General features: G+C 40.8%; 2 protein-coding genes across 9 annotated transcripts; one reads left to right on the top strand and one right to left on the bottom strand.

The window, feature by feature from the left end:
- Nucleotides 1-1,526: 1,526 nt before the first annotated feature.
- ybx1 (Y box binding protein 1) lies at nt 1,527-6,167 on the top strand. 8 transcript variants are annotated; one of them, XM_061736515.1, is made up of 8 exons: nt 1,527-1,855; nt 3,410-3,473; nt 3,679-3,712; nt 3,843-3,932; nt 4,062-4,406; nt 4,748-4,845; nt 5,167-5,459; nt 5,812-6,167. In XM_061736515.1, exons 1-7 carry the CDS (start codon nt 1,714-1,716, stop codon nt 5,411-5,413), a joined length of 1,020 nt encoding a protein of 339 aa, XP_061592499.1. In that variant the 5' UTR covers nt 1,527-1,713; the 3' UTR covers nt 5,414-5,459; nt 5,812-6,167. The 8 variants fall into 8 exon arrangements, with proteins under 8 accessions (XP_061592499.1, XP_061592501.1, XP_061592498.1 ...); XM_061736517.1 differs by having other exon boundaries at nt 1,527-1,864; nt 4,748-4,833; XM_061736514.1 differs by having other exon boundaries at nt 1,527-1,864.
- Nucleotides 6,150-23,944, bottom strand: arhgef16 (Rho guanine nucleotide exchange factor (GEF) 16). The gene is made up of 15 exons (XM_061736513.1): nt 23,786-23,944; nt 21,263-21,899; nt 19,957-20,002; nt 19,179-19,342; nt 18,560-18,616; nt 14,820-14,980; nt 12,785-12,937; nt 12,581-12,710; nt 11,195-11,269; nt 10,995-11,087; nt 10,678-10,829; nt 8,003-8,188; nt 7,675-7,745; nt 7,264-7,365; nt 6,150-7,182 (listed from the first exon to the last, which is right to left on the bottom strand). Exons 2-15 carry the CDS (start codon nt 21,845-21,847, stop codon nt 7,043-7,045), a joined length of 2,115 nt encoding a protein of 704 aa, XP_061592497.1. The 5' UTR covers nt 21,848-21,899; nt 23,786-23,944; the 3' UTR covers nt 6,150-7,042.
- Nucleotides 23,945-24,691: the final 747 nt, after the last annotated feature.

Raw genomic sequence — 24,691 nt, 5'->3', positions numbered from 1 at the left:
CTGTAACATTGCACCTTTCAATAACCTTGTCTACCTCACACTAGTGCACCTTTCACTTAAAAAAAAAAAAAATTGTATACATGTTAATAAGAGCCATTTGTCTATTTACTGTACAGTGAGCGAAATAACCGGAGTCAAATTCCCTGTCTGGCATGTTAAATACTTGATTGATTGAAATCTTTATTTTGAGCATACAAAAAAACAAAAAAACAAAAAAACTAAAACAATTACACAAAACAAAAAAGAACAAATAAACAGTCATTAAACAAAATCAAAGGAAAATAAACTTTCATGCCCGAAAAGGAGTAGGAGGAAGTAAAAAACTTATTGGGTCCTACCCCTTATTTCTATTTCAATTTTGCTTGAAAATAAAAATAAGAACAAATAAAACAGCAAGCTTTACTTTATCAAAAAAATATACCTGTTATTACCAGAGCAATTATAAATAATATACATATACAACATATATATATGTATATATATATATATATATATATATATATATATATATATATATATATATATATATATATATATATATATATATATATATATATATATATATATATATATATATATATATATTAGGGGTGGGATGAACAGGGTAACTCACAATTCAATACTGTGGCGATATGTGGCCCACGATAACGATAATATCACGATATCTTCGATATTCGATATATTGTGAGAAATTTCATCAACGATATATCACGATATATGTGACTGAAAAAGAAAAAATACCCATAAAAAGGAAAACGTCTGTAGTTATGCATTTATTCCATGCCAAAACTTCATACAATGTACAAAGAAAGTGCATTTGTATAGTGCCTCACTGCCTCCTAGGTTTGTAAATGTAAACACTGCACAGCTGGACAAATTAAAGTGCATGAACAATAGTGCAGTGACAACCGCGTAAATCCATCATGTATGTTGTAATAAAATATCGATATTTGCCGTCAGTTTATCGATTATTTATTGCGACAACAAGCGCAACAATATAATGCAATATCGATTTTTTTCCCCATCACTAATATATATATATATATATATATATATATATATATATATATATATATATATATATATACATACATACATACATATATATATATATATATATATATATATATATATATATATATATATATATATATATATATATACACACACATATTATCATAAACAATATAATAATTATTATATATACCATTTTATATACGTACATTATGCTGAATCCCCACACAATCACTACCTAATGTCTTCTCTTCCCTGTATTTGGCAATAAACCTGATTCTGATTCTGATTGTGACTGTGACTGTGACATTACTTGGTAGGGGGGGCGTTGAAAACGAACAGGTAGAATCTCCTTTCAACCAATCACATTGGCCGACCCTTCGTCCCCACTGTGACTGACAGCTGTTGTCGGCCAATCAGAACGCGTCTTACTATCTCCGTCAACCACTCCAGCCAATCAGCAGACAGGAGGGGGGCGGGTCTTACCACCGTGACCATATTCCCCGGCACACATACCCAATCTGCCCAGTTCGATCGGCAACGGGAGCGGAGAGAGAGAGAGGAAAGCTCGAAGAGCCCGAAGGCAGTAGCCCCCACCATCAGCCGGCCCAGGTTACCATCTAGCACCGGGAAGAAATAGCAAGAGAGAGCCGCCGCCGGCAGAAGGCAGAAGCCCCATTAACCAACCAAGTAGTAACCATGAGCAGCGAGGCCGAGACGCAACAACAGCAGCAGCAACAGCCGCCACAGCCGCAGCCGCCGGTCGCTGCTGCTGCTGCCGACGCGGAGAGCCCGTCCAGCCCGGCAGCCGCATCTTCAGCGGGGGATAAGAAGGTCATCGGTAAGTCCGGTGAGGCTAACGTTTGAGCTAACTGGAATGATAACGGTGTATAACTCATGCCGCGTTCCATTTACCTCGGAAATCGGAACTGGGAACTGGGAATGGCAGCCATCTTTGAATGGTAACTCGGGGGTGGTGAAGCGTCTCCCACTTTCCCAGTAGGAAATCCCACTTCGAGGGGCGTTCCAGTTGAAAATTCTGACTGGGAACTGGGAAATTCCGACTTCCGAGGACAAATGGAACGCGGCATAACTAACCGGCAAAAAACCACTCGCCTTTCCTTCCCTTTGTTCGCACCGGAGAAGCCCCAAAACGCTGCAACCTTACTAGTTTTGTTTCAAAATCAATCAAAGGGAAGGATTTTGTCATTTTTTTTATTTATTTTTGCTAAAATTATCGATTGTTAACGAGGTTTTAGCTGTCGTATTTTTTTTTTTTTTTTGCGCTGCCGTCGAAGCTGCTGTAGCTCTAGCGGGCTAAAGCCTGATTTATGGTCCCGCGTTAAATCGACGCAGAGCCTACGGCGTAGGGTACGCGTCGACGCACGCCGTAGGCTCTACGTCGATTTAACGCGGAACCATAAATCAAGCCTTAACTGTAGCTATTTACATGGCCACCCCAAAATGTCCGCCGCTGCGATCCCTTTTAGTGTTTTATTTATTTCACCATTTTGGTCGGATTTTTTTTTTTTTTTTTTTTGTCAATCATTATATAAGGTGTACGTTTTGGGTCAAAGTGTAAAGACATGGTTGTTGGCAGGAGCTGCTGTCAGCGGTATTCCGCTAGTTTCCGCTGGCTGGCTGCTCTCCAACCACATGGTTAAGGTTTCCGAGCTACGCAGCTATGCTAACGCATCCGGGTGCGACTTTACCACGTGTGGACGCTCACGTCTCACGATCGATGCGTCTCTAAAATGGGGCAGTAGGTCTGTTGTAATTGAGCAGTACAAATACTGCTATAGGGGAGAACACTACGTAGTTTGCTGTTTTTTTGCATCCATGTTTGATATGTCATTAGCTGTTTTCAAGTTGTACCAGTTGGTCTGGAACCGTGATGAGGATAATACCGAATCTCCTAAATCCACATAAGTAGTGTGTTTTCTATTGGCTCATTAGGGTTCATGCCTCACACCAAGAGCAGCTGGCACCAGGCACTCCCATGCGCCAGGATCTATAATAAGAATGACAGTTGGAGGTTATAAATAACTCCTACATTATATGTGAAGCTTTTTTCTGTCTTATTCTTTAGTCAGATTAGATTAGATTGTCCTTTATTCCTCCCTCAGTGGGGACATTTGCTTTGTGCAGCAGGAGTACACACAACACACATGCAGTGAAAGGGTAAAAAATATATTATTACAAAATATAAACAGTTTATACATTAAAATGAAAATAAAAGTAGTTCTTACATGATACGTGTACTTTTTGTCATCTGTAAATGTGGATTTTCAGTTTCAGATTATGAAATAGGAGTGTGTTTTTAACAGTGTAGCAAAGAACTAAAACTTCAACGCTTACTGGTTTTATAATTCAGTTTAATTTGCTCTCATTGCAGCAACAAAAGTCTTGGGTACAGTCAAGTGGTTCAACGTCAGGAATGGATATGGTTTTATCAATAGGTAAGTGAACCTCATCCCTACTGCGTAAATACTTCCAACTGTTGTGTGTGAAAGAACATTTGCAATCCTATTATAATTATGCGTTGCTTTCAGGGCTGATCAGATTATTTTTTTTCCCTACTCCATACTGTTGTACTTAATTAATCCTTGCATTGTGAGCCTCAGCGGGTTCCTGCTAACCAAGTGTGATTCTGCTCCTCTCTAGGAATGATACAAAAGAAGACGTTTTTGTACACCAGGTACGTTTTTAAATAGTGTGTGTGTGTGTGTATATGTGTGTGTATTTATAATGTATACATTTTATTTATGACATGTTAATACATTTTGTTTAGGTGGAGTAAAAGGTTTGTCATCTATTTATGATTCCAGACAGCCATAAAGAAGAACAACCCAAGAAAATATCTTCGCAGTGTTGGAGATGGAGAGACTGTGGAGTTTGACGTAGTTGAGGGGGAGAAGGTAAACATTTATAATTGAGTTTTTCTGACTCTGTCCAAATTGAATGCCACGCTTTGTTTTGAACACATCCTGGGTGTTTTTTTTTCTCCCTTTTCATTTGAAAAATGTATAAATATATTCTGTGCTCAGGGTGCAGAGGCAGCAAATGTTACCGGCCCAGGAGGTGTTGCAGTCCAGGGAAGTAAGTACGCTGCGGACAGAAACCGCTACAGGCGCTATCCCAGACGGAGGGGCCCTCCCCGCGGAGGAGACTATCCAGACAACTACCAGAGTGATGGAGAGGGTGAGCCTGGCAGCGGCGGACGCGACAAAAGCAACAAAGAGGGGGGAGACAACGCCCCTGAAGGAGACTCGCAGCAACAGCAGCGCAGACCCACTTACCCTGGCAGACGGCGCTACCCGCCATACTTTGTACGTAGACGCTTCGGCCGCCGGCCCCCGTACACCAACGCACCACGCGGAGAGATGGCTGAGGTACGCCGTCACAGGGCTACTATCCTGAGCAGGCACCCAGTTCTCCCATGCAAAGTCAGGACACCTGATAAACTTAATGTTATTATACTCAACTCCACCCTCTCCTCTGTAACATTACCGTGGCTGTGACACAAAAATCTTGGTGTATCGGGGGTCTTATAAATAGACTCAAACATTCCATCACTTCAGCAGAAATCCCATATCAATTATTTCTGCTGAAGATTCAATCCAAGTTTTATCACTGCTTAGCACTAAAAACCCATCATTTTTTATTTTATAAAATTTTTGCATCGGAAGAAGCTGTGTCATTTGTTCTTTGATTTTGTTTTTCATTTTTCCAGGGAGGTGAGGGTGACGAAGGCCAGGGAGGTCCAGACCAGGGCAACAAACCCGTGAGGGACAACTACTACAGAGGCTTCCGACCAAGGTTCAGACCAAGGTTTGGCATGTTGGCTTCATTGATGAAGGGTGGCAATAATGGGAAGATCGTCTCGAGTCCACCACCTGAAAATGGAACGAGACTGATCTTTTTCTAAAAAATATAAATGCAAGAGTTTTGGCCAGTTAAATTCCCCATTTATTGCAGCCTATCCTTAAATCCAGCCATGCAGCCACAAAAATCGCCGTTAACAAATTTTGGTTTCGTGTGAATTTGGAATTGTATTTTGTCTTGAGTGAATGCTTTTATTTGCATGGACTTCTTTACTTCATAGTTAAACAAGTTGTCTACTCACAGCGTCTGTCGGGTTTTTCATTCCAGGGGTCCACCCCGTCCCAGACCGGTGCGGGACGGCGAGGAGGACAAGGAGAATCAGGATGGCGAGGGTGGTCAAAATCAGCAGCCCCGCCAGCGGCGCTACCGCCGTAACTTCAACTATCGCCGCAGACGCCAACAGACTGGTGGCAATGGCAAACCTGGCCCGGAAACCAAGGAGGCCAAAACAGGAGGTGACCCATCTGCAGAGAAAACGTCCGCTCCCGAGGCCCAGCAGGGTGGGGCTGAGTAGGAAGTAACCTGCCCACCGGCACCTACCATCTTTTACCATCGTCCGGGTGAGTCATGAGTAATGAGGTTCTACTGTGATAAAAGCCTGATAGAGAAGAATGACATTGCATATGAAATGGTTGCCTAGATAGCATTTGAGGATGTCCAGTGATGTTCCAAAAGCATTAGCACATGTCGTGGATTTGATATGGAAAGCTGTCTGGCACCATAGAGCCCTCTCACTATTGTCTGGCTCCCATATGAGCAGCTGCATCTAGTGATGATGCACATTTTCAGACATCTCAATATGTGGCTTGTTAAATGGTTAACCCCAAATGGTTTAAATGTTGAACAAATGTACAGCATGTAAATGGACAGTTTCCTAATTTGCTTTTTTTTTCCTTTTATATTTTTTTACAGTTTTCATTTTTGTCAACAAGAAGAAACATCAAACAAGATCTGAGCAATAAAAGATTTGACTTTACGATCGTCATAAGCTTGCAACATGCATTTGACCAGATTACCAACGATTGCCTGCAGAATCTATGCAGACTTGTGTTTTTTTTCCCATTATTTTTATGTGACAGCTACAAAACGTTTTGGGGAAACAACAAATGTTTTTCTAAATCTGTCCTAAGTTTTTACACCAAATGGTTTTTAAAGATAAAATGGAATTTGATATCTGGTCAGTTTGACATTTTTAAATAACTTTTTATGTATTCAAACATTTTAACAAACTGCAAGCTCAAATAAAATTCCAGAAACCAGGAAAAAAATGTTTGTAGTGGCTTTTATTTTCTTCAAGTATACAGGCTATCATTGTCACAGACCACAACATAGAATGTCTTTAAATTTCAGTGTTTCGGTATATTTGAAAATAGCTATTAAAATGATGGCATCTTTTAAAAACTATTTAAGACAAGTATAAAGTTCTACCAAAATCCAGGTCATTTTCACACCATCTAAAAAATTAGTCAACCCTTCAATGCTTTTAACTCACTGAAATGATCATTAACAGTATTTGGCATTAAACCCTCATGTTGAGGTTGGGTGGTAATTCATTAGATCCAAAGTATAGCTGACTTTTTTTTTCTCTTTACCCTTTTGCGTGTAGTACATAGTATAAAATCTGCCAGTCTGGCTCCATCTGAAATTCATTAATACAAGTATATTTACATTCACTCAAGCAAAGACATGCTACTGTATAAGTACCATGGAGTAAAAGGTACTATATAGGCAAGGAATGTTGCTGCTCCAAATGTGTAGTACAGGCGGTACATTCACACTGGAGGATTACTTTAATTTGGCTTTGCAACAAATGGCTGCACTGCTTTGAGTACAAGTTCAGGGAGTACGATGGGGTGAAGTGAAATGCTGTGTGGAACCAAGGACCTCATAGTTGCATTACTCTTGTCTTCAACCACTCATGGGGTACCAGGTTTTATGAAATTTCTCCAATGCTCATAAACATTTTACAATTTATGGTAATCTATTCCTGGACCTTTGGTAGCTGCAATTATTCTCCCGCATTCACCAGCCTCAGTCTCAGGGGGGATGAAAATCCCAATAAAGTCAGCAATTTATCGAAGGGTACTTCCGATTTGTCCACCCCTGCAAATCCTCCCATGACAGCATGGCCACTTGGATTAACTCAAACATTAGTCTCCTTGCGCAAGCGCTTCATGCGTTGCACGTTACTCTCCATTGCTGTGGGGTTTGTGATCTCTGTGGCACAGTTGGCAGGAAACCAGCCCCTTTCTCCATCTCGCATTCTCTCTCCATAGCACCATCCTAAAAAGAGCAGATGGTTTCAATTGACTTTAAAATACTTGCCTGATTTGATGTGAAATGCTAAAAACAAGCAGGTCTCACCTTCCTCGTTTCGCAAGACGATGATGAGCTCGGCCTGTCTCAGGCCGAGCTCGTCTGAATCCTTTGGCATGTAGGCTTTGGTGGTCTCATACTGGGGCAGACCTGAAACACACCAGAATGTCACGCTCTCTGGCTCATAAAAACAAAACCTGGGTTGTGTGCGTCGTCCTCAGTTAATCTTAAAACGGTTGAGGAGTAAAGAAGAGTAGAAACTGATTTCAATTGGATAAACGGTTACAGATTCCTTTTGAAAAATGCAAAACATCTGGTTTCTCTGCAACAGACTGTGACCATCAGGTGACTGCTTTTGTGATTAATAATTCACACAAAAAATTACATTTCTCAAGTTTCTGCTGAATATTAATTCATGAAAATAGCGTGACCACTTTACGTTAAAGCACTGGGACCTACCATCTGTGCAAGAGATGACGTCTCCCTGCTTGTTCTCTGCAAGGGCAACTATCCAACGCGCCCGATCCACCCTTGGCAAAAAGAGAGAGGAGGCGTAATACAATGAAGTCTGTTTCTTATAAACTGGCTAGAAGGGTTGGAGTGTCTCAGAGTGCAATTACGACTTTGTCAGCAGAGGGAGCCAAACTCTAAATGTTAAACGAGCTCGCCAGGGTGTACAACTAAATGACATTTTGAATAAATCACTGCTCCAACTGTCAGTGTGCAAAGATTCAAGCTGTAGTTGTGTTCATGATACAAGATGGACAAAGGGTGGGAGATGCCATACCTGGAATCGGCTACTAGGGAAAGGTGCTCTGATCGCCCCTCGCTGTTCTTGCTCATCCGTAGTCGAAAAGAAAGGTGACTGGAGCTGTTTTTGGCAGGCGGAGATGTCTGACCGTCTGAATCCTCCCCAACCTCCACCTCCACATTCTCCAGAGTAGCATAGTCCTGCACCACAAAGCTCTCCTCCCTGGACATGAACAGATTCAGGTTTGTTGAGTTCGCTGCCTGCAGGATGCAGTGACCACCACAGAATTGATTTCAAAAGGCAAATGTCAAAATATACATACACGGCAAGAAAATGTATGAGAAACCTTTGGAATTTACTGGTTTTGCATAAATTCTGATCTGGATAAAAGTCACACCTGCAGATAAACGCATTGTGCTTGAGCTGACACCATACTATTTTAGGCCCAATCTCAATACTCCCCCTACTTTTCTCCACTCGCACTTCTTTTCTTCCCTAACCCCTAAAAAAGAAGGGGGAGATTTTAGGGCACTTGAGATCTAGGGCACTTGGCCCAGGTGCCTGTCGTGTCCGCCGGGTCAAGCTGCTGCGTCGCCCCGGGAGAGAACACTCTCCGGGACGCAGCTCTGTTGAGAATTATGCTGGCTGAAATAAATCATTTAGGAAGATGTTGGTTTAATAGATGAAATCTAACAGTTGTAGCTACGCCTGTTAAGAAATTTGCTCCGAAATTTAGAGATTTCTGTCTGCCGGCTCCGGAGTTTAGGTCCGCGTTAAATCGACGCAGGGCCTACGGCGTAGGGTGCGGCGTACGGCGCGCGTCGCCGCCGCGTACATCGACGCAGACCTTACGGCGTAGGTTACGTAGGCTCTGCGTTGGTGTAACGCGGAACCATAAATCCCTTTATTCTGGCGTGTTCTTCGGCAACTTTATCTGAAAGTGTGTAAATTACCCAGATAACAGCTGGATTACTTTGTGGTTTCTGAAGACTATTATATCAGAAACATCCAAAACAAATCTGACGAGTCGCAGGATTATTTCTCTGTATTTCTCTGAGACGAGTCTGCCTGTTTGCCTTCGGTCGGCGAGTCAAATCGACGCAGAGCCTACGGCAAAAGCATTCTGGGAAATTTTCATACCCCCTCGCTCGCCAAGTCAGCATCTGAAATCCCTCGATTTGAAGGGGTTATTCTCAGCCCCTAGCCCTCGTTATGCCCCCTCCCCCTAGGTGAAAAGAGGAATCGGGACACCACTACCTTCACGGGAACGCGCAAAAGTTAGGGTTAGGGAAGAAAAGGAGGGCGAGGGGGAGTATCGGGACGCAGCCTTAATTTCCAATGTTTTTATTGAGCACCCACTAAACATCCACAGTGCGGAAGGAGGAAGTCCATGACCCTTGGAGTTAACAGGTGGTCTAACGTTTGTCTACAAGCAAATGCTTTTGATAGCTCTGGATCAGACCTGCACATCATTCAGGAGAGATTTTTGACTATTCTTTCTTACTCAACTACTTCAGCTCAGGCACATTTGTTGTGAACAGCTCTAACAGCATCTTTGAGGTAACGGTCTGGGCCACTACAAAAGCTGGATTATTTATGTATTGATTCATTGTTTTTGTTTCCCCACTTTGAGGCCACTGTGGTGAATTTCCTTGATGCTTAGGGTCATCTTGCTGAAATCACCAATTTTTCTATTATCCTGCGGGATGATGTAAGGATCACTGCACCCTTTGCAGACTCGTAGAACAATTTTAATAAGCCAATCATCTGCCTTTGGGTGTATGACTTCAGAGATCTCCTTTTTGCAACGCAGGAGATGCTTCTTAACAGCAGCAGACTCGGTCACACCTCCAAAATCATTAAACTGCTTGTTCTCTGTGAGGGCAACCAGCCAACGTGCCCAATCCACCCTTGGCAGAAAGAGAGAAAAGGCGTATTCGTAGGGAACATTCTGGCTTGCTTTTTTGAATTATTATTGTGACTTGGATGACGATCAGATCCCATAAAAATGGGTCATAAAGGCAAATTAATGCAGAAAACAAGTTGATTCCAATGGTTTCACAGACTTTTTCTTGTCGCTGTATAAACTCGAAGCATCCAAACCACATTCCTTGACTATCTGCAAGTAGCCTTTCCCAGATATTATCCCCTAAAGACGAGGTTACTGTGTTGACTTTGCAAACATTAAAATGACTCCAGTGTTGTGGGCGACTCCCTCCTCTGAGCTGACATTGTTTGGTTTCTACCTAATTCAAAACAGCCAGCTGTAGAAAGAGGAGCTGACAAGCCGAATGCAAAATTGAAGAATCTCAAGTATGCACGCACCACATCCAGACTCCCTTCCTGCTCTGTCCCCTTCTCTTTTCTCATGATCCACGCCGGCAGCTGGATCTGTTTAGCATCCACGCGTCACCGAGAGATGACAACCGCACTAATGAACCACATCACACACAGACTGTGGTTCATAACTCTGTGACCAGCCGCATCTTGAGCTGATGCTCAGCTTGTTTCTGATTTGTGAAAAGGCTCTTTGAACTGTGAATTTGGATGTAGAGCATAAACTTTAAGGATAGTAACTGACTTCTTCCCAAACTGTCAAAAAATAAGTGACGTCCCCTGATAAATGGATTTAATTTCTTAAGTGTGTATTTCAAAAGTTGAGGTAGTTAATGTCGTGCACAGGTTCTGTGTACCCTAGTATTCAAACTCACGTCTTCTTCTTTGTAACGATGAGAACGTCACTGAAGAGAAACAGATAGTAGCTTCTGTTGCTGAAAGCTTTCCATATGCTGAGTTCTTCGCTGGAAATGGCGAGTTCACCGCGTTTCTTCAGCCATCGGGATGACGACACCAGAGGAAACGGCTGTGAGGGCACAAAGTTAGTCATTGCCCAATATTTCCCTCTGTATTGGATCTGCTTCTTTTTTTTTTACGACACGTGGATAAAGTCAAAATATTGCATTTTGTTTCATTTCCAAACTCTACCCTCCTTTGAATGTGTATCTGCAGAAACAAGTACAGCTCTTACTTTGATTTTCCCAAAATCCATCTGTTTCTGTATAGTGTACATCTGTTCTGTTCTCTCCATCCGCCGTGCTCCGTCATTGCAGCTGGTGACCAACTGTAGAGATGTTAATCACATTTACAACAACCATCAGAACCTCTGCAAAAATACAAGATCTGCATTTTTTCCTTTGGATCCAGCCGAGTTCTCCTCAGCGTCTGTACCTTGCTCATGGCGTGCAATGCCCAAACAGCAGCAAAGTACTCTGCTGTCTGCGCTGGCGTTTTCTGGCAAATAGTCTGAGGACGAAAAGAAAGATACAAAACATGACTGGCTTCTGTAAGAAAATCGGTTATCATATTCCACTCTATGTAATTTAGCCCCCATAGTTTAGCACAACTCCTTTATGGTATCATTATCAATTAAATCATTACAGTACAAATACACTATATACAGACATAGTAGCAGCATGAAAAATGTGCACATCCCAGGCAAATTTTTATATTAATGGAAATAGTCAAGGTGAAGCTGGAATTAGAGCAAATATTTCCTCAGATCTCTGTGGGAAAGAACGGTGGACATTGAGCTGAAATCTGCAAAAATCCAGGAACAAAACAAACTTTCCAAGAAAACCGATACACCAGCACAAATATGAGCTCCTCCCAAGAAACGCTTTCCTGCATCTTTTCAGCAGTTTTTGGTGACAGATTCTCTGAAGTGGACGTCTAAACAAACTTAAAGCATGTTGGAAAAGTCCTGGGGATTGTAGTTAGAATAAAAGATTCTAGATTAAATCAACAAAAGGTATTTTCTGATAATAAAAGCACATGTATCCAAGAGTTTATCATGGTTTAGTATTAAGCAGCACAATCTGCAGCTGCGATAGGTCAATTGTGTTGAATGCCTCGGGAACATATTCCCGGGAGAGGAATTCAAATAAATAAAAATCAAACCGCGGATTCCAACATCATATCATTCAGAAAAAAGGCTGGCAATTGGGGTAATAAAACAACCAAAAAACAAACTGCCTTCTACATCTGAATATTGGTCTTAAAATGACCTTGAAACAGTCAAGAAACGGTCAAGCTGAAGGTTTTGTCATGACCCTGCACGACCAGTTTACATCTGACAACTTGAAGAACATTTAATCTAATTTTGCTTCTCTTTCTCAGGCCTTGTGCAGGATAAAACGCTCAGAATCTCCCAAACAGGAACTGAAAGACTTAAAACTGAGGGGAGTTGGGCGTGTAAATGCTGAGTGTGCAGGGTGCCCAAATTTTCTCTTGAGGCATGTCCTGTTTTGCTATATTGAAATTGAGAAAGATTGAAATCAAAATGTTAAAGAAATGTTTTATCTTAATCTTAAACTTTTCTTGGCTTTCATATTCCCGGTAAAATGGGGGCACAAACCTTCGCCTACTACTGTAAACGCAGCAACGAGGCATCCTTCAGTTCTTTGAGGTTTTTAAAAATATTTCTGAAAATACACCTGTTCAGTTGTTTTATAAGTTCAAACCAAGTGAACCCCCCCGCCTCAGGAATAAAACACACGGGCAGCATGCAACAGGAGCTCGACGGCTGTACGTATGTGAAGTAAAGCTCAAACTGACGTCCAGCAGCAGCGGCAGCCGGGTCACTCGCTGCATGGGCAGGATGAGGAAGGACAGCATCGGGAGGCCTCCGCATTCACTGCTCCCCTCTATCTGCTTCAGAACCTCTTTGAAGGCAGCGTTATTGTTCCTAAGAGACACGAGAAATCAGATGCTGTCATGTAAGCGCAGACGCTCAGCAGCTTGTTGCGGTGTTCCACTTACAGCAGCTTCTGGTGCGTCCTCTGTTGGAAGGTCTCGTTGGAGCAGTAGACGATGTAGGGCTCAAAGTGCTGGGCAGCGTGTTTCTGAACAATATCGCTGATGTCCCGGATCACCGGGTTGTCGTAGTGACGTCGTTCCAGGTCCTCAAAAAACCTGAGCATAGAGCAAAAGGTGTGTGTGTGGGGAGGGAGTTAGTGAGGAAGAGAAAGTGAAACAGTTCTTCAGAGGCTTTAGTGATTTCTAGATTTCGATTTAAAGTACTAAGACATTGTAGAGTAAGAATGTTAAAGAACATTACACATTACATTACCCAAAGCAACTTACAACAGAGGAAAACAATCAAGTATGTATTTTTGCAATCGTGTCACGTTTGTTGTAACATATTATAATGGATGTGTCACCATAAGAAATCATTTTTAAGAACCATTTAGTTACTTCTGGCAAAGATTTGTTAAAAGCGTTCCCTTTGAGAACAATCAACAAAGAAAATAACATTTTTATTTGCTACTCAACCCTCCTCTTTTTGACATTTAACTCACGACTGCTTTGATTTAAAGTAATTAATAATTATTACTAAGTAAGTAATAAAACAGTGTAGAGTTAAAATTTTACAGAACATTACACTTTTACCCAAAGCGACTTGCAGAGGAAAACAATCATGTATGTATTTCGCAATCGTGTCACGTTTGTTGTAACATATTATAATTGATGTACTCGACCCTCCTCCTTGTGACATTTAACTCAAGAAGTCTGTCCTGACAAGTTCATGTTACAATTTTAAATGCTAAGCAGATTTCCTGATGCGGCTGCAGTGAAGTCGTGATACTACCACCACCATGTTTTACAGATGAGATACATTTTTTAATGCTGGAATGCAGGGTTTGCTTTTCTCCAAACAAACCTTTTATCTCATCTTTTTCCAGAGTCTTTATTGATTTCTAGCTTTCGATTTAAAGTAATAAGACAGTGTACGGGTAGTTAGAATGTTACAGAACATGACACTTTTACCCAAAGCGACTTACACAGAGGAAAACAATCAATTATGTATTTCGCAATCGTGTCACGTTTCGTTGTAACATATTATAATTGATGTGTCACCATAAGAAATCATTTTTAAGCCTTTATGTTGTCCCACTGATTCAAAGATCTGAAGAGAAATATACAAGTCAAAATACAAAAATACTTCCATTTAGTTACTTCTGGCAAAGATTTGTTAAAAGCGTTCCCTTTGAGAACAATCAACAAAGAAAATAACGTTTAGCTTGCCCTTTTCGATCTTAACCTGTAAAATTACACCTAAGAAACAGCCGCACCCAGGAAGCAACTGTATGACTGATTCACATGCAGATACTTTAAGTCATGTCCTGCGGAGGATCCCCTGACACATCCTGTCCTCTTGCTTCACAGACCCTGGTTTACTCTCACAGCTAAAACATCTACTTTTCAATTTCATTCGTATGGGGGTTGAGGGTTGGTTTCTTCTTCATTTTGATAGAAAGTGAAGCTGAAACCAACACACAAAAGGCGGCTCTTAAAAACATTATAATTTTAAAGCCCAAGAGAACCATTCTGCACCGAGGCTGCAGAACCAGTTTGGCCTGCATGTCTAAACACGCTAATGGGGCCTACAGGATACTCAAGGCATGCTGGGCGCAAATACTATTATTCCTACGGAGGCTTGTAGTCTAAGCGGGAAATCAAAGTAACCATGTGTAAATCAAAAGTAAATTGTTTGCCGTTTGCAGCTCTGAAAAGGCGTTTTAACACCCAATATAGTTCGATCTTCTTATCCAGGTATGGAGCCTGCCTTCTGCTCGAAATGATGGACAGGGGACACGTAAACATAAACCGCCTCACATTCACACTCACACTTACTCCTCAGGGCAACAAAAAACAACCCACGCAAGCATGGAGAGAACATGCAACCAAGATTCAACCCTCTGCGTGTGAGGCAGCGACGCTAACCACCACGCTGCCCTAATGTGATCATGTGAAATACAGTCTAGAAAAAAAAAAGGGGGAGTATTGTGCTCACCGTTGGCTAACTGTCTGGATGACGGAGATGTTGGAGAAGAGGTGGTGGTGCTCTGTGGCCGTCATGGTTTTCCTCAGCGCTTCATTGTTCTTGAAGTGACCTACCAGGATGCCCAGGCTGTGCAGGTATGAATGCTCCGAGGTGATGATCTCAAAAATGGCCTGTCAATGAATTATACATACTTAGGTTTGAGTTCACATGTGAAGAAGAAACTTAAATTTAAACATATACTAAGAATCCACGGATGATTAATGCTCCAAATCAAGCAAAAACAACATCATTTTTTAATCTGCTTTCATTTTGAACTCTTTCAATTTCCTTGTTGCACCTCCTCTCTGGTATTAACTACATTTCCTAGAATTTCTTGGGCAAAGGGACAAAGAAACAGCTGTTAATGGTTACATACAGATGTTGTGAGCAAGTGCTGTACTGACAAGAATATTACACGCATGTGGCTCAATGAATTTTAGTCTTAAGCTGTGTTGGAAATGGCATGTGATGTTGACACAACTTTTACAACCTAAATTCCAATAAAGACAAAGTGACTCATCGAGAGACCAAAAGTCAAGTACACTGTCTTCAAGTTTTTAAAGTCTTTTTTAAGTAGTTATGTTGGTCATGCTTGACTGTCAATCTGGGGAAATCCACTTTTGCACTTAAATAGACCCATGAGACGACACAAGGTGCAAAGAGCAGGGACAGCACCTGTTCAGGGGAATGCCAACGTCTGATTACACAGGCCGGGTGTGGCTTTATTCAGCAAATGCAGAGTACACATCACGGACCTTTGGTATCAACACAATGTTTTATATCTTAGACTTCTGGCGAGGGCGCATCATAAAAGGAAAATCCACCCACAGAAAGTACTAGTGATATCCATTTTTTCTTGGGGGACTGTTGTGGAATAAATAACTGGCTTTCTTGTTAAAACATCATCTGAACCTCTTTTTCTAGTTTCTAGCAGGAGAGGGGATAGCGTCAATGAATGGCTAAAACACTGAAAAAAATCTGTAAACAAGCACACAAAAAAAACTGCTGATGGTGCTTAAAGTCTGAAACACAGATAATGAGAATCCAATAACACAAATGGGACATAATCCATTATCCATTCAAAACATGCACTTTATTCTTGCTCGCCGTTATTTGCTAGTAGGCTAAGGGTTATTGCTATTCGACCCGCCTCCTTTTGACATTTAACTCACCGACTGCTGTCCTGACAAGTTAACGTTATAGTTTTAAATGCTTAGCAGATTTCCTGATGCAGCTGCAGTAAAGCCATGATACTTCCACCACCATGTTTTACAGATGAGATACGTTTTTATGCTGGAATGCAGGGTTTGCTTTTCTCCAAACAAACTTTTTTAATCTCATCTTTTTCCATTATCCCTTTAGTTTGACTGAAAACAGGAAGCACTGCTATTTTTGAAGCAGTGTTGTTATTTTTCTTATTGCAGTCTGTCATGCATCAGTGTTTCCAGGACTTTACTGATGGTTGAATCTTGAACACTGATGTTAAGGCAGGCCTTTAGGTGCTAAGAAGTCCTGCTTTCATTTAAGACGTTTACACAGCATGTTTTCAGACGCATAATAAGAGTATGGAGTTTCTTTATAGCATTCAGACTTAGTGTGAAAGTTTCATATTTTAAGTCATAAGTAAAATCCAACCAAGGTCACAAAACTGTAAAGACAGTTGTGTTTCTTTAAGTGATAAAATAACCTTAGTTTTATTCTTTTTATGTTCCATGGCGATAAAAACATAATACTCTGATTATTTATGACAACAAAACATAGGTTTCTTGTCTTATCTTATCCATTTAACTGGATAAGATGGTACAGCAAATGAATGTGAGCATATGATGTATATCTGCAGAGAAACGCAACTTGTTTGGTTCTCTAAAGAAGTAAAAGTTCACATGCTCCTATTACAATACGTATGCTACATAAACCCTTTCAGAGACGCAAATGCAAAAAGCATCAATTGGTTCTTTCAGTGCAGCCATGTTGAATTCAGATTCAAAAATACTTTATCAATCTAGAAGGGAAATTAATTACCGTGTAATTAACGCAATATTCCAGACTTGAACGAAACCAAGTCTGTTATTAAATGGTAACTAGTGTAACCTTTCGTCAAGGAACCAAAAATACATGAATAAAAGTGGTTTTGTGTCAGAGTCAAACATGTATTTGCAGCAAAATGAAAACTAACGCTACCACAGCAGGAGCCAGACCTACACAAGAATAGGTTGCTAATTTAAGCCTCTGACGGGACTTAAAAATGTAACTCCACTTACTTTATGGAGCAGTTAAGAGTCCCCATAGACAAACCAAAACAATTTTACCCTGTATAAATACAAAAAGTGTATAAAAACAACTATTTATTACAGGTATTTCCATCAATACTGGCAAACCACTGCCAATAAATGGCAAAGGAGGTGAGTACGTGGCCTCTGCATCCAACACTTGCCTACTATGTCATAAATACATAGGTAGTGATATAGAAGCTCCTCTTTGTGCATCTATTGCCAGTAGTTTGCACATATTAGCAGTTGACCTGTACAAACACATGATGAGTTGGCAGTGATTTGTACAAATATTCCCTTTTTTAATACAATTTTTGTACAAATACAAAATGACTGACATGAGAGTCTATTCTGTAAACTATAGTGCTATTTTGCTCTTTTTAGTCAGAATTGTTTGCTTGGTAACTTTTCTCAGTTAATGTGTTGCTGGCAGACGGACTGATATTTATGACAAAATAGCAGAGTTAGATGCAGAGGCCATGAACTCTCCTCTTTTTGCATTTGCAGAACATTTGGTAGTTGACTTAACTGACTTAGACCCCGTCCACACGTAGCCGGGTATTTTTAAAAACGAATATTTCCCCCCTCCGTTTATAAAAAAAATTTGCATCCACACATAACCGAAGATCTGCGTTTTCGACCACATTCATAAGCATTCTAACCTGTAGATCATCTGCGGGTCCCGGGAAGCTGCACCTCCGCGGGCACCCCGGCTCCGCGGGCACCGTAGGGTGCGCGTCGCCCCGTACCCTACGGCGTAGGCTCTGTGTCGGTGTAACGCAGTAAGCGGTGGTCAAGACCAGAGACTATTTATTTAATAGCTTGGAGAACAGATGCTGGATCATCTGTAGTAAACAAAAGGCGCACGTCAGAGCAGATTTGTTGTTGTTTTGGCGCATAATGTGACGTTCGAAAACGCAAAACTCCGGTTGTGTGTGTCTACACGCATCTACATAAACGGAGTTTTCAAAAATCTTCACTTTGCCCGGAGTTTTTTTAAAGCTTCGTTTATTTGCGTTTTCGTGTGGATGACAGGTCAAAACGTAGGAAAATATCTCCGGTTTAGCAGATATCCGCAGATATCCGGCTACGTGTGGACGGGGTCTTAGGTGGATGTGGCTGAGAGTATTTTATACAATTTCTGTTGGCTTACGAAGTTAAAATTGGTTTGGTTTGTCTGTTGGGACCCTGTCACTTATCAGTGCAGTGAAACAACATTTTTAAGTAATGTCAGAGTCTTAAAATACCAATTTATTGTATGTAGGGTCGATTGCCCCACGTGCCAACATTTATTGTCTTTTGCTGCAGAAACATATTCTGTTCCAACTCAAAACTGCTTTGATTGCCGCCCATACACACCATAAACCTTGGGTTGTTTCCTTTAAACAACCCATTTCTTAATCTGAAATGTTAAAAGCGTATGCTCAAACATACACTTACCTCTTGTCTCTTTCTCTCTTGTGGTGTGATTCTATTCAGAATATCCGACTCCTTCACCTTTGTAAGGTACGAAAACAAAACAAACAAGGGGAAAAAAAAAAAATCTGAAACACAGAACTTACTTTCAAATTTGCAAAAAAGAAAAAAGTATTTGATACTGATATTAAGAACATATTTAGCCAGGACTTCATTTGTTTTGCATTAATATACCATGGTAAATTTAACACTGCAGGTCTTAGAAAGCATGTTATACACAAAATATACTACACAAAACTTTATGAATTCTACTCTGAAAGTTTTACTTTTACATTCAACTGTGTTAAAATAACACTAAAAGAGTGGGCACATATAGACACTGCCTAGTGTTAATTTAGCACAGGTAATTTTACTGTGAAGTCCCTTTTAGAAAGAAAATGAAACTACAAGAAGCTTGATAAACTTGATAAGAGTGCAAACAGTGTTCTCTGATAAAGGAAGTGATGACTGAAATCGATAAAGAAAAACATGAACTTTCTGAATTATAACTAAAGGTTATTATTTCAACTGTATTTACACAACATTTTGTTTACATTTGAGTTCCTTACTCTCATTACTTTCTCTCCCATATTGGAAGGTTTACCTGAGGCAGCTGGCTCCAGGTGAGCGCCGCTGGCTTGTAGCTCTTCACCACGATGCCACGGTCCTCTTCTGGAGGCTCCACCACCACAAAGTCGTCCAGGAGCTCATCCTGGTTGGTGGAGTGAAGTCCACGCTCTCGCATCTCCTGGTAGAGGCAGGGGGTAGCTGAAGGTGGCACCAACATCAAAACAGTTACAAATCAATAGTCTGTGTGTGAAACGGTGCATTTTGGGTTCAGATTGCTCTGAATCAGAAAAAAAACAACTCTGCAACATAATCTGCACAGGTTTAAGGGTGAAAATACAGTTTTTTTTTAAAAAACAAACATAACTGTCAGAGGGAGCCTATGTATGCAGTTTGTTTCTCTTTTGCAGAGCATTTCTGGAGGGTAAAAAACATGATAAGAATGGTGTCGGCCGACTTTGAGCATCTATCTTAGTTTGACATCTATATAAACGGAAATCTGCACTTCTCATGTCTATTTAATGGTCACTTTAAAAATAAATACTGTTTAGAGACATTTTTGTCTGAAGGTTCGAGACAAATGCTCTCTTCTTATTATTCTGAGAGACTGTTTTCCTGTTCGGTCCCCTTCTCCCTCAAGCTCTTTCTCAAAGCAATGACATGTAAAATTATTCCAGCCACATATCAAATCCAGCCCCTGGTCAATATATTACAGATGAATTTTTCTATCAAATTAACATTTTAAAAACAGTAAAAAGTCATGGTCATATCTAGCTCTGTGGCCAAATTAAGCAAAGACACAGACGTGAACGTACCATCCTTGAATGATCCGCGCTGGTTCCTCTTTCTTCCGAGGGTTCGCTGGAGAACAGAAGGAAGCAAAACCTGAGTTTATTTTCTTGGAATTTATAGTCTCTTCACCCCCTGCCTCTCTTGTTCTTTTTTTTCCTTTTTTCAGTCAGTTAATGTGCTTTTTTCTGAATGTCAGTCTGGCCAAAATTATAAGAGAACTTCCTCAATAGCAGCCTGAAAGGCAGTTGTGGAAATATATCGTCATCATATGACTAAAACTGGATTCAACAGTCTTGTTGGCTGCGCCGCCTTTTATCGATGAGAAGATCACAACCAAATCCTCGCAAGCTTGTCTAGTCCTGTAATTCTAGCCATTTTTGGTGGCTGCATCCCACAAAAGTACATTCAAATAAAAATGTCAAAATAAAAAATTGTTACATTGGCTCTCAGAGCTCGTAAAAAACGTATAAATTATAATAGATGGTTGATTCTAACTGCTCCAATAAACAGTTACGTTTCTTTATCTAGTTAGAAATGTAGATTTCCTGACAGCAGGATGAAAACTGCTGGTGATACCCATTTGGTATGATGCATTTGTAACTTAATAACAGACAGATACTTCACAATAGGGCTGGGCGATATGGACCAAAAGTCATATCTCGATATTTTCTAGCTGAATGGCGATACTCGATATACATCTCGATATTTTTTCTGTGCCATAATTGGGGTTTCCCCCAAAGCATTATAGCATAGCATCTCTGTTAGCTTCATTTTTTCTGAGGCAAACCCTTAAAAAAACAATCAGTTTTAATACAAAGCCTCGTGCCAAATGTCACACAGGTTCCTTTATTAACAGAGATCTGCACAATATTAAAATGTATAAAACAAATGAAATAAAAATAAACTGCCTGCATATATAGAATAAAAATGCTTCTTGAATAAAATAAAACAAATATCCCTTTCCTGCATAACAATTAAATTAAAATACACTGTGCAATTAATACAATGTAGACAGTAACAGGCAGAGTTTTCCACTGAGGTTGACAGTTGTGCAAATAACAAAACATTTGTGCAAATCTCAAATAAAACATTCAAGTCAATTTGTCACAAAATAAGCTATATCAAAATCAAAAAAAAAAAAAAAATTTTTTTTTTTTTTAAATCGATAAACGATATTGTCTCGTACCATATCGCGTTTGAAAATATATCGATATATATTAAAATCTCGATATATCGCCCAGCCCTACTTCACAATGAACTATTTATTGCATTCTTCTTTTTTTTTTAAGAACTTAGTTGTTAAATGAAAAAACAACCCCTTCAGCTCACCTTGCGTCCGGCTCTGCGTCCGACAGTGCGAGCTGGACTGGGACTGCTCGCTCTCTTCTCATGGATGGGTTTCAGGGTGGAGGCAGCCACCATTCCTGCTGCCATGGCCTCAACGTCCAGGCTGGTCACCGCCGCTCTGTACGACTTGTTCCTCCGGTTCCTCCTCAAAGCAGAACCTTCTCCCTCGCTGTCGTAATCCTCCCACAACACATCTCCTCCCTGGTCGGAGTGCCGGTGGCGGTTCCCACTGCTGTTGTTCTCCAGCCCCAACGGGAAGGTCACCACGGTGGTGTGGTGTCGGTTCTTGGGTCGGCTGTGCGCTGCTAAATTCTTGGGGATGAGCTGATGGCTGCCGACCTTCAGCGCCGCAGGACTCTCGGTGCTCAAGACCACCTGGGGAGGCTTCACAATCCTGTCCACGGTGTCCTCTCGGGGTGTGGGTGCTTCAAGCTGGGGTGTGGAGGAGGTCTGCGACTGACAGCATACGTCACCCGGCTCATGTATATGAAGTTCTGTGCAGAACTGGCTCTCCAGGACCAAAGGCACCTGGTCAGCCATGCATTTGTCCGACTCGCTTTGGGACATGATGTCCTCCTACGTCTACTGAGCTTTTCAGCACCTATAGCATTGGAGAAAACTGAAAGGATGGAGAAAGGTATCGCTATTACATTCATATTAAATTCACACAACAAGCAGAAATCTGGTGCAAAAAAATAAATTAAAGACCACAGAAAAAAAAGGTAAAAGGATGGAACATCTAGCCCCTAAATACCTCCACAGACCCTCAGTTAGGCTCTCACATCTCCTCCGACCATGACAATCCCACCCCCTGACAGCAAACACGCTTTCAAAGGAAGGAGCAGCCTGTTGCTTCAGTCCACAAGTTCACATGGAGGGATTTAACCCCATGACTCATTGCTTGCTACACAAAGTCACACAGAGAGCTGCTCCAACAAATCTGTACGCCACAGAAAAACAAAGAAACTTTCTGAGAAGTGCTCCTGACCTGTGCTGTGAGGAGCCAACGCATAATCACATTATTGGGCAGTCCAAATCTACAGAAATTAAGAGGCAATTAAGAGTTATAAAACGACCCTGACGACAGCCGAGTAGGCTAGATTTAATACTCTACAGGTCTTACAGTAGGGTCGCCAACCGCCCCTTGAAAAACGGAATTGTCCCGTATTTATAAACTAAAGTACGCGTCCCGTATTGAGCTGAAAAGGGACGCACTTTGTCCCGTATTACTGTGAGAGTCAAAAAATAGTCATAAAATGCCAATGGGAAATGGCATTGAGCTGTTGAGTTCATAAGTTATTTTTTTCTGTTTTACTACAACTGTAGCTACAGTCATGGCCTTTGGCACAAATATGTTTACAAGTTTTCTACAGACTTTCTGTTTGCACTTTTATTATTGCACTAAAAATGTGCACTATTACAGAATGGATGTTCTGCTTTCTTTCTATTGTTTTATATGAATGTATACAATTTTAAGTTAAGCAGGACAGGTTTCTGTGTAAGAAAGATACTTATTTTATTCAGTTCATTTTGTTCTTTTGTATTAAAGTGAATTGCTGGATAATAATTTGTTTTCCATGTGTTCATAGCCAGGGGCGAAAATCCCGTTTCATAGTTGGGGGGGACAATAAACAGTAAAATCTTAGAGAATAAATCCAGGGGGGGACAAGGAATAAAAGTTTTAGCCTTCCTTTAATACAGCATTTTGACATTTTCAACTCTATCTCGCAAACAGGCAGAAGACCTTTCTTAGAGCAATACAAACAATGGTATTAGGTGGAAGGTGGCAATAATACAGCACATCTGACATAATACACTGCAAAAACCCAACATCTTAACAAGAATATTTGTCTTATTTCTAGTTAAAATGTCTCATTTTTAGTTAAAAAAAAACCTCATTACACTTAAAACAAGACTCATCACTGGAAAAAAACAACAATTTTCACCTGTTTCAAGTAGATTTTCACTTAAAATAAGTAGAAAAATCTGATTTTACTGTTTATTATTATTTTCGATTTCGGTTTCGGCCACAAATTTTCATTTTGGTGCATCACTACTAAATACTACTGCATTGTTCCAAAATTATTAATTCTGTCTCAAATTATTCTAGGGGGGTCAGCTTTACTAATGGGGGGGACTTGTCCCCCCCGGGATTTTCGCCCCTGTTCATAGCATTCAAAAATAAGCATCTAATTCAATTCAGGTTCGAGTCAAATGGTTAAAAAAAAATCGTTTCACTCACAAAAAAAAGGGGCAAAAAAAAGTCACCACGCCAGGAAAGGTTGGCCGATAAGGTGTCCCTTATTTATTTTCCAGGGAGTTTGCAGCCCTATCTCACAGTAAATAAACAACTTGCTCCATTGGACCTAATTTTCCTCACCGGCGCAGTCAGAGTTTACAATAACTGTGCCACATGAAGGACGGATTAGGGTGGGAGAAAAATGTCTGCCTCACATTCCCACAGTCCACAGCTGTGAGCGACAGCAGCTCCGGCAGAGACCTTACCTGGGAGGAGAGGTGCGCCTCAAACGGTAGTCCTTTAATGTGAGTGCGAGGGTCAGTCCGGCGGTCAGGTCCGTGGAGAAGCGCAGCAGCAGCTGGAGTTTACTCCTCCACACGCTCACATACTTCGGTCGCAGCACTTCCTCCTCTTCTGCTCCCAGGCGCTCATTAAGCCGAGATGCTGACGTCACCACAGGTGAACGCCATTAAATCGACGCAGAGCCCACGGCGTAGGTTACGCGGCGACGCGCGCCGTACGGCGCGTAACCTACGCCGTAGGCTCTGCGTTGGAACCATAACACGAAACATAACATAACATAACCCCGAATCAGCCTTAAGTCGGACATTTAAAACACAACTTTTCAAATAACTACTTCTAAAACATAATATTTCAGTTAAATGAAGCTACAAACTATTAACAACCTTTAGTGATTTGTCAGTTTTTCATAGATAACACTTTTTCTTTCTTTATTTTGTTAAATATATATTTCTGGTAGGACAAGGTGCGTTACTTGAAAGGGGTTTGGCGCCCCCTGGTGACCAGCGGTAGCTGTTACACTCGTTACCGACTACATGCAGAGGTGTCAAAAGTATTCACATTCATTACTCAGGTACTAGAGTTTAAAAATACTCCTGTAGAAGTTGAAGTATTAACTCAAGTTTTTTACTCAAGTAAAAGTATAAAAGTACTGGTTTCAAAACTACTTAAAGTATAAAAGTAAAAGTAATGTAAGGGGGGAAAAAGCCATTAAGGACAAAAGCCATTGAAAATGAATGCATCTTAGTATAATGCAAATATATTAAAGAACCACATATGTGTACTATTGAGCATTAACATGTGTTTCAGAGAGCAGAAGATATGATGACTAGTTGCCTATAAGTATTGTAATGGTGCAAAAAGTCAAACTT

The sequence above is a fragment of the Cololabis saira genome, chromosome 12 (genome assembly GCF_033807715.1).
Source record: "Cololabis saira isolate AMF1-May2022 chromosome 12, fColSai1.1, whole genome shotgun sequence".
In the NCBI taxonomy this organism is placed as follows: domain Eukaryota; kingdom Metazoa; phylum Chordata; class Actinopteri; order Beloniformes; family Belonidae; genus Cololabis; species Cololabis saira.
The sequence above is the reverse complement of the archived record's forward strand: the minus strand, read 5'-3'. Positions and strand labels throughout refer to the sequence as shown.

Bases quoted from the DNA above. Each gene is read 5' to 3' on its own strand.
- ybx1 (XM_061736514.1), top strand. From the start codon at position 1,714: ATGAGCAGCGAGGCCGAGACGCAACAACAGCAGCAGCAACAGCCGCCA. The intron at 3,474-3,678 runs GTAAGTGAACCT...GCTCCTCTCTAG, and splicing joins GGATATGGTTTTATCAATAG to GAATGATACAAAAGAAGACG. The intron at 4,407-4,747 runs GTACGCCGTCAC...TCATTTTTCCAG, and splicing joins CACGCGGAGAGATGGCTGAG to GGAGGTGAGGGTGACGAAGG.
- arhgef16 (XM_061736513.1), bottom strand. From the start codon at position 21,847: ATGTCCCAAAGCGAGTCGGACAAATGCATGGCTGACCAGGTGCCTTTG. The intron at 14,981-18,559 runs GTAAGTGTATGT...ATTCATTGACAG, and splicing joins AAGAGAGAAAGAGACAAGAG to GCCATTTTTGAGATCATCAC. The intron at 11,270-12,580 runs GTCAGTTTGAGC...TTTCGTCCTCAG, and splicing joins GGCTGCCGCTGCTGCTGGAC to ACTATTTGCCAGAAAACGCC.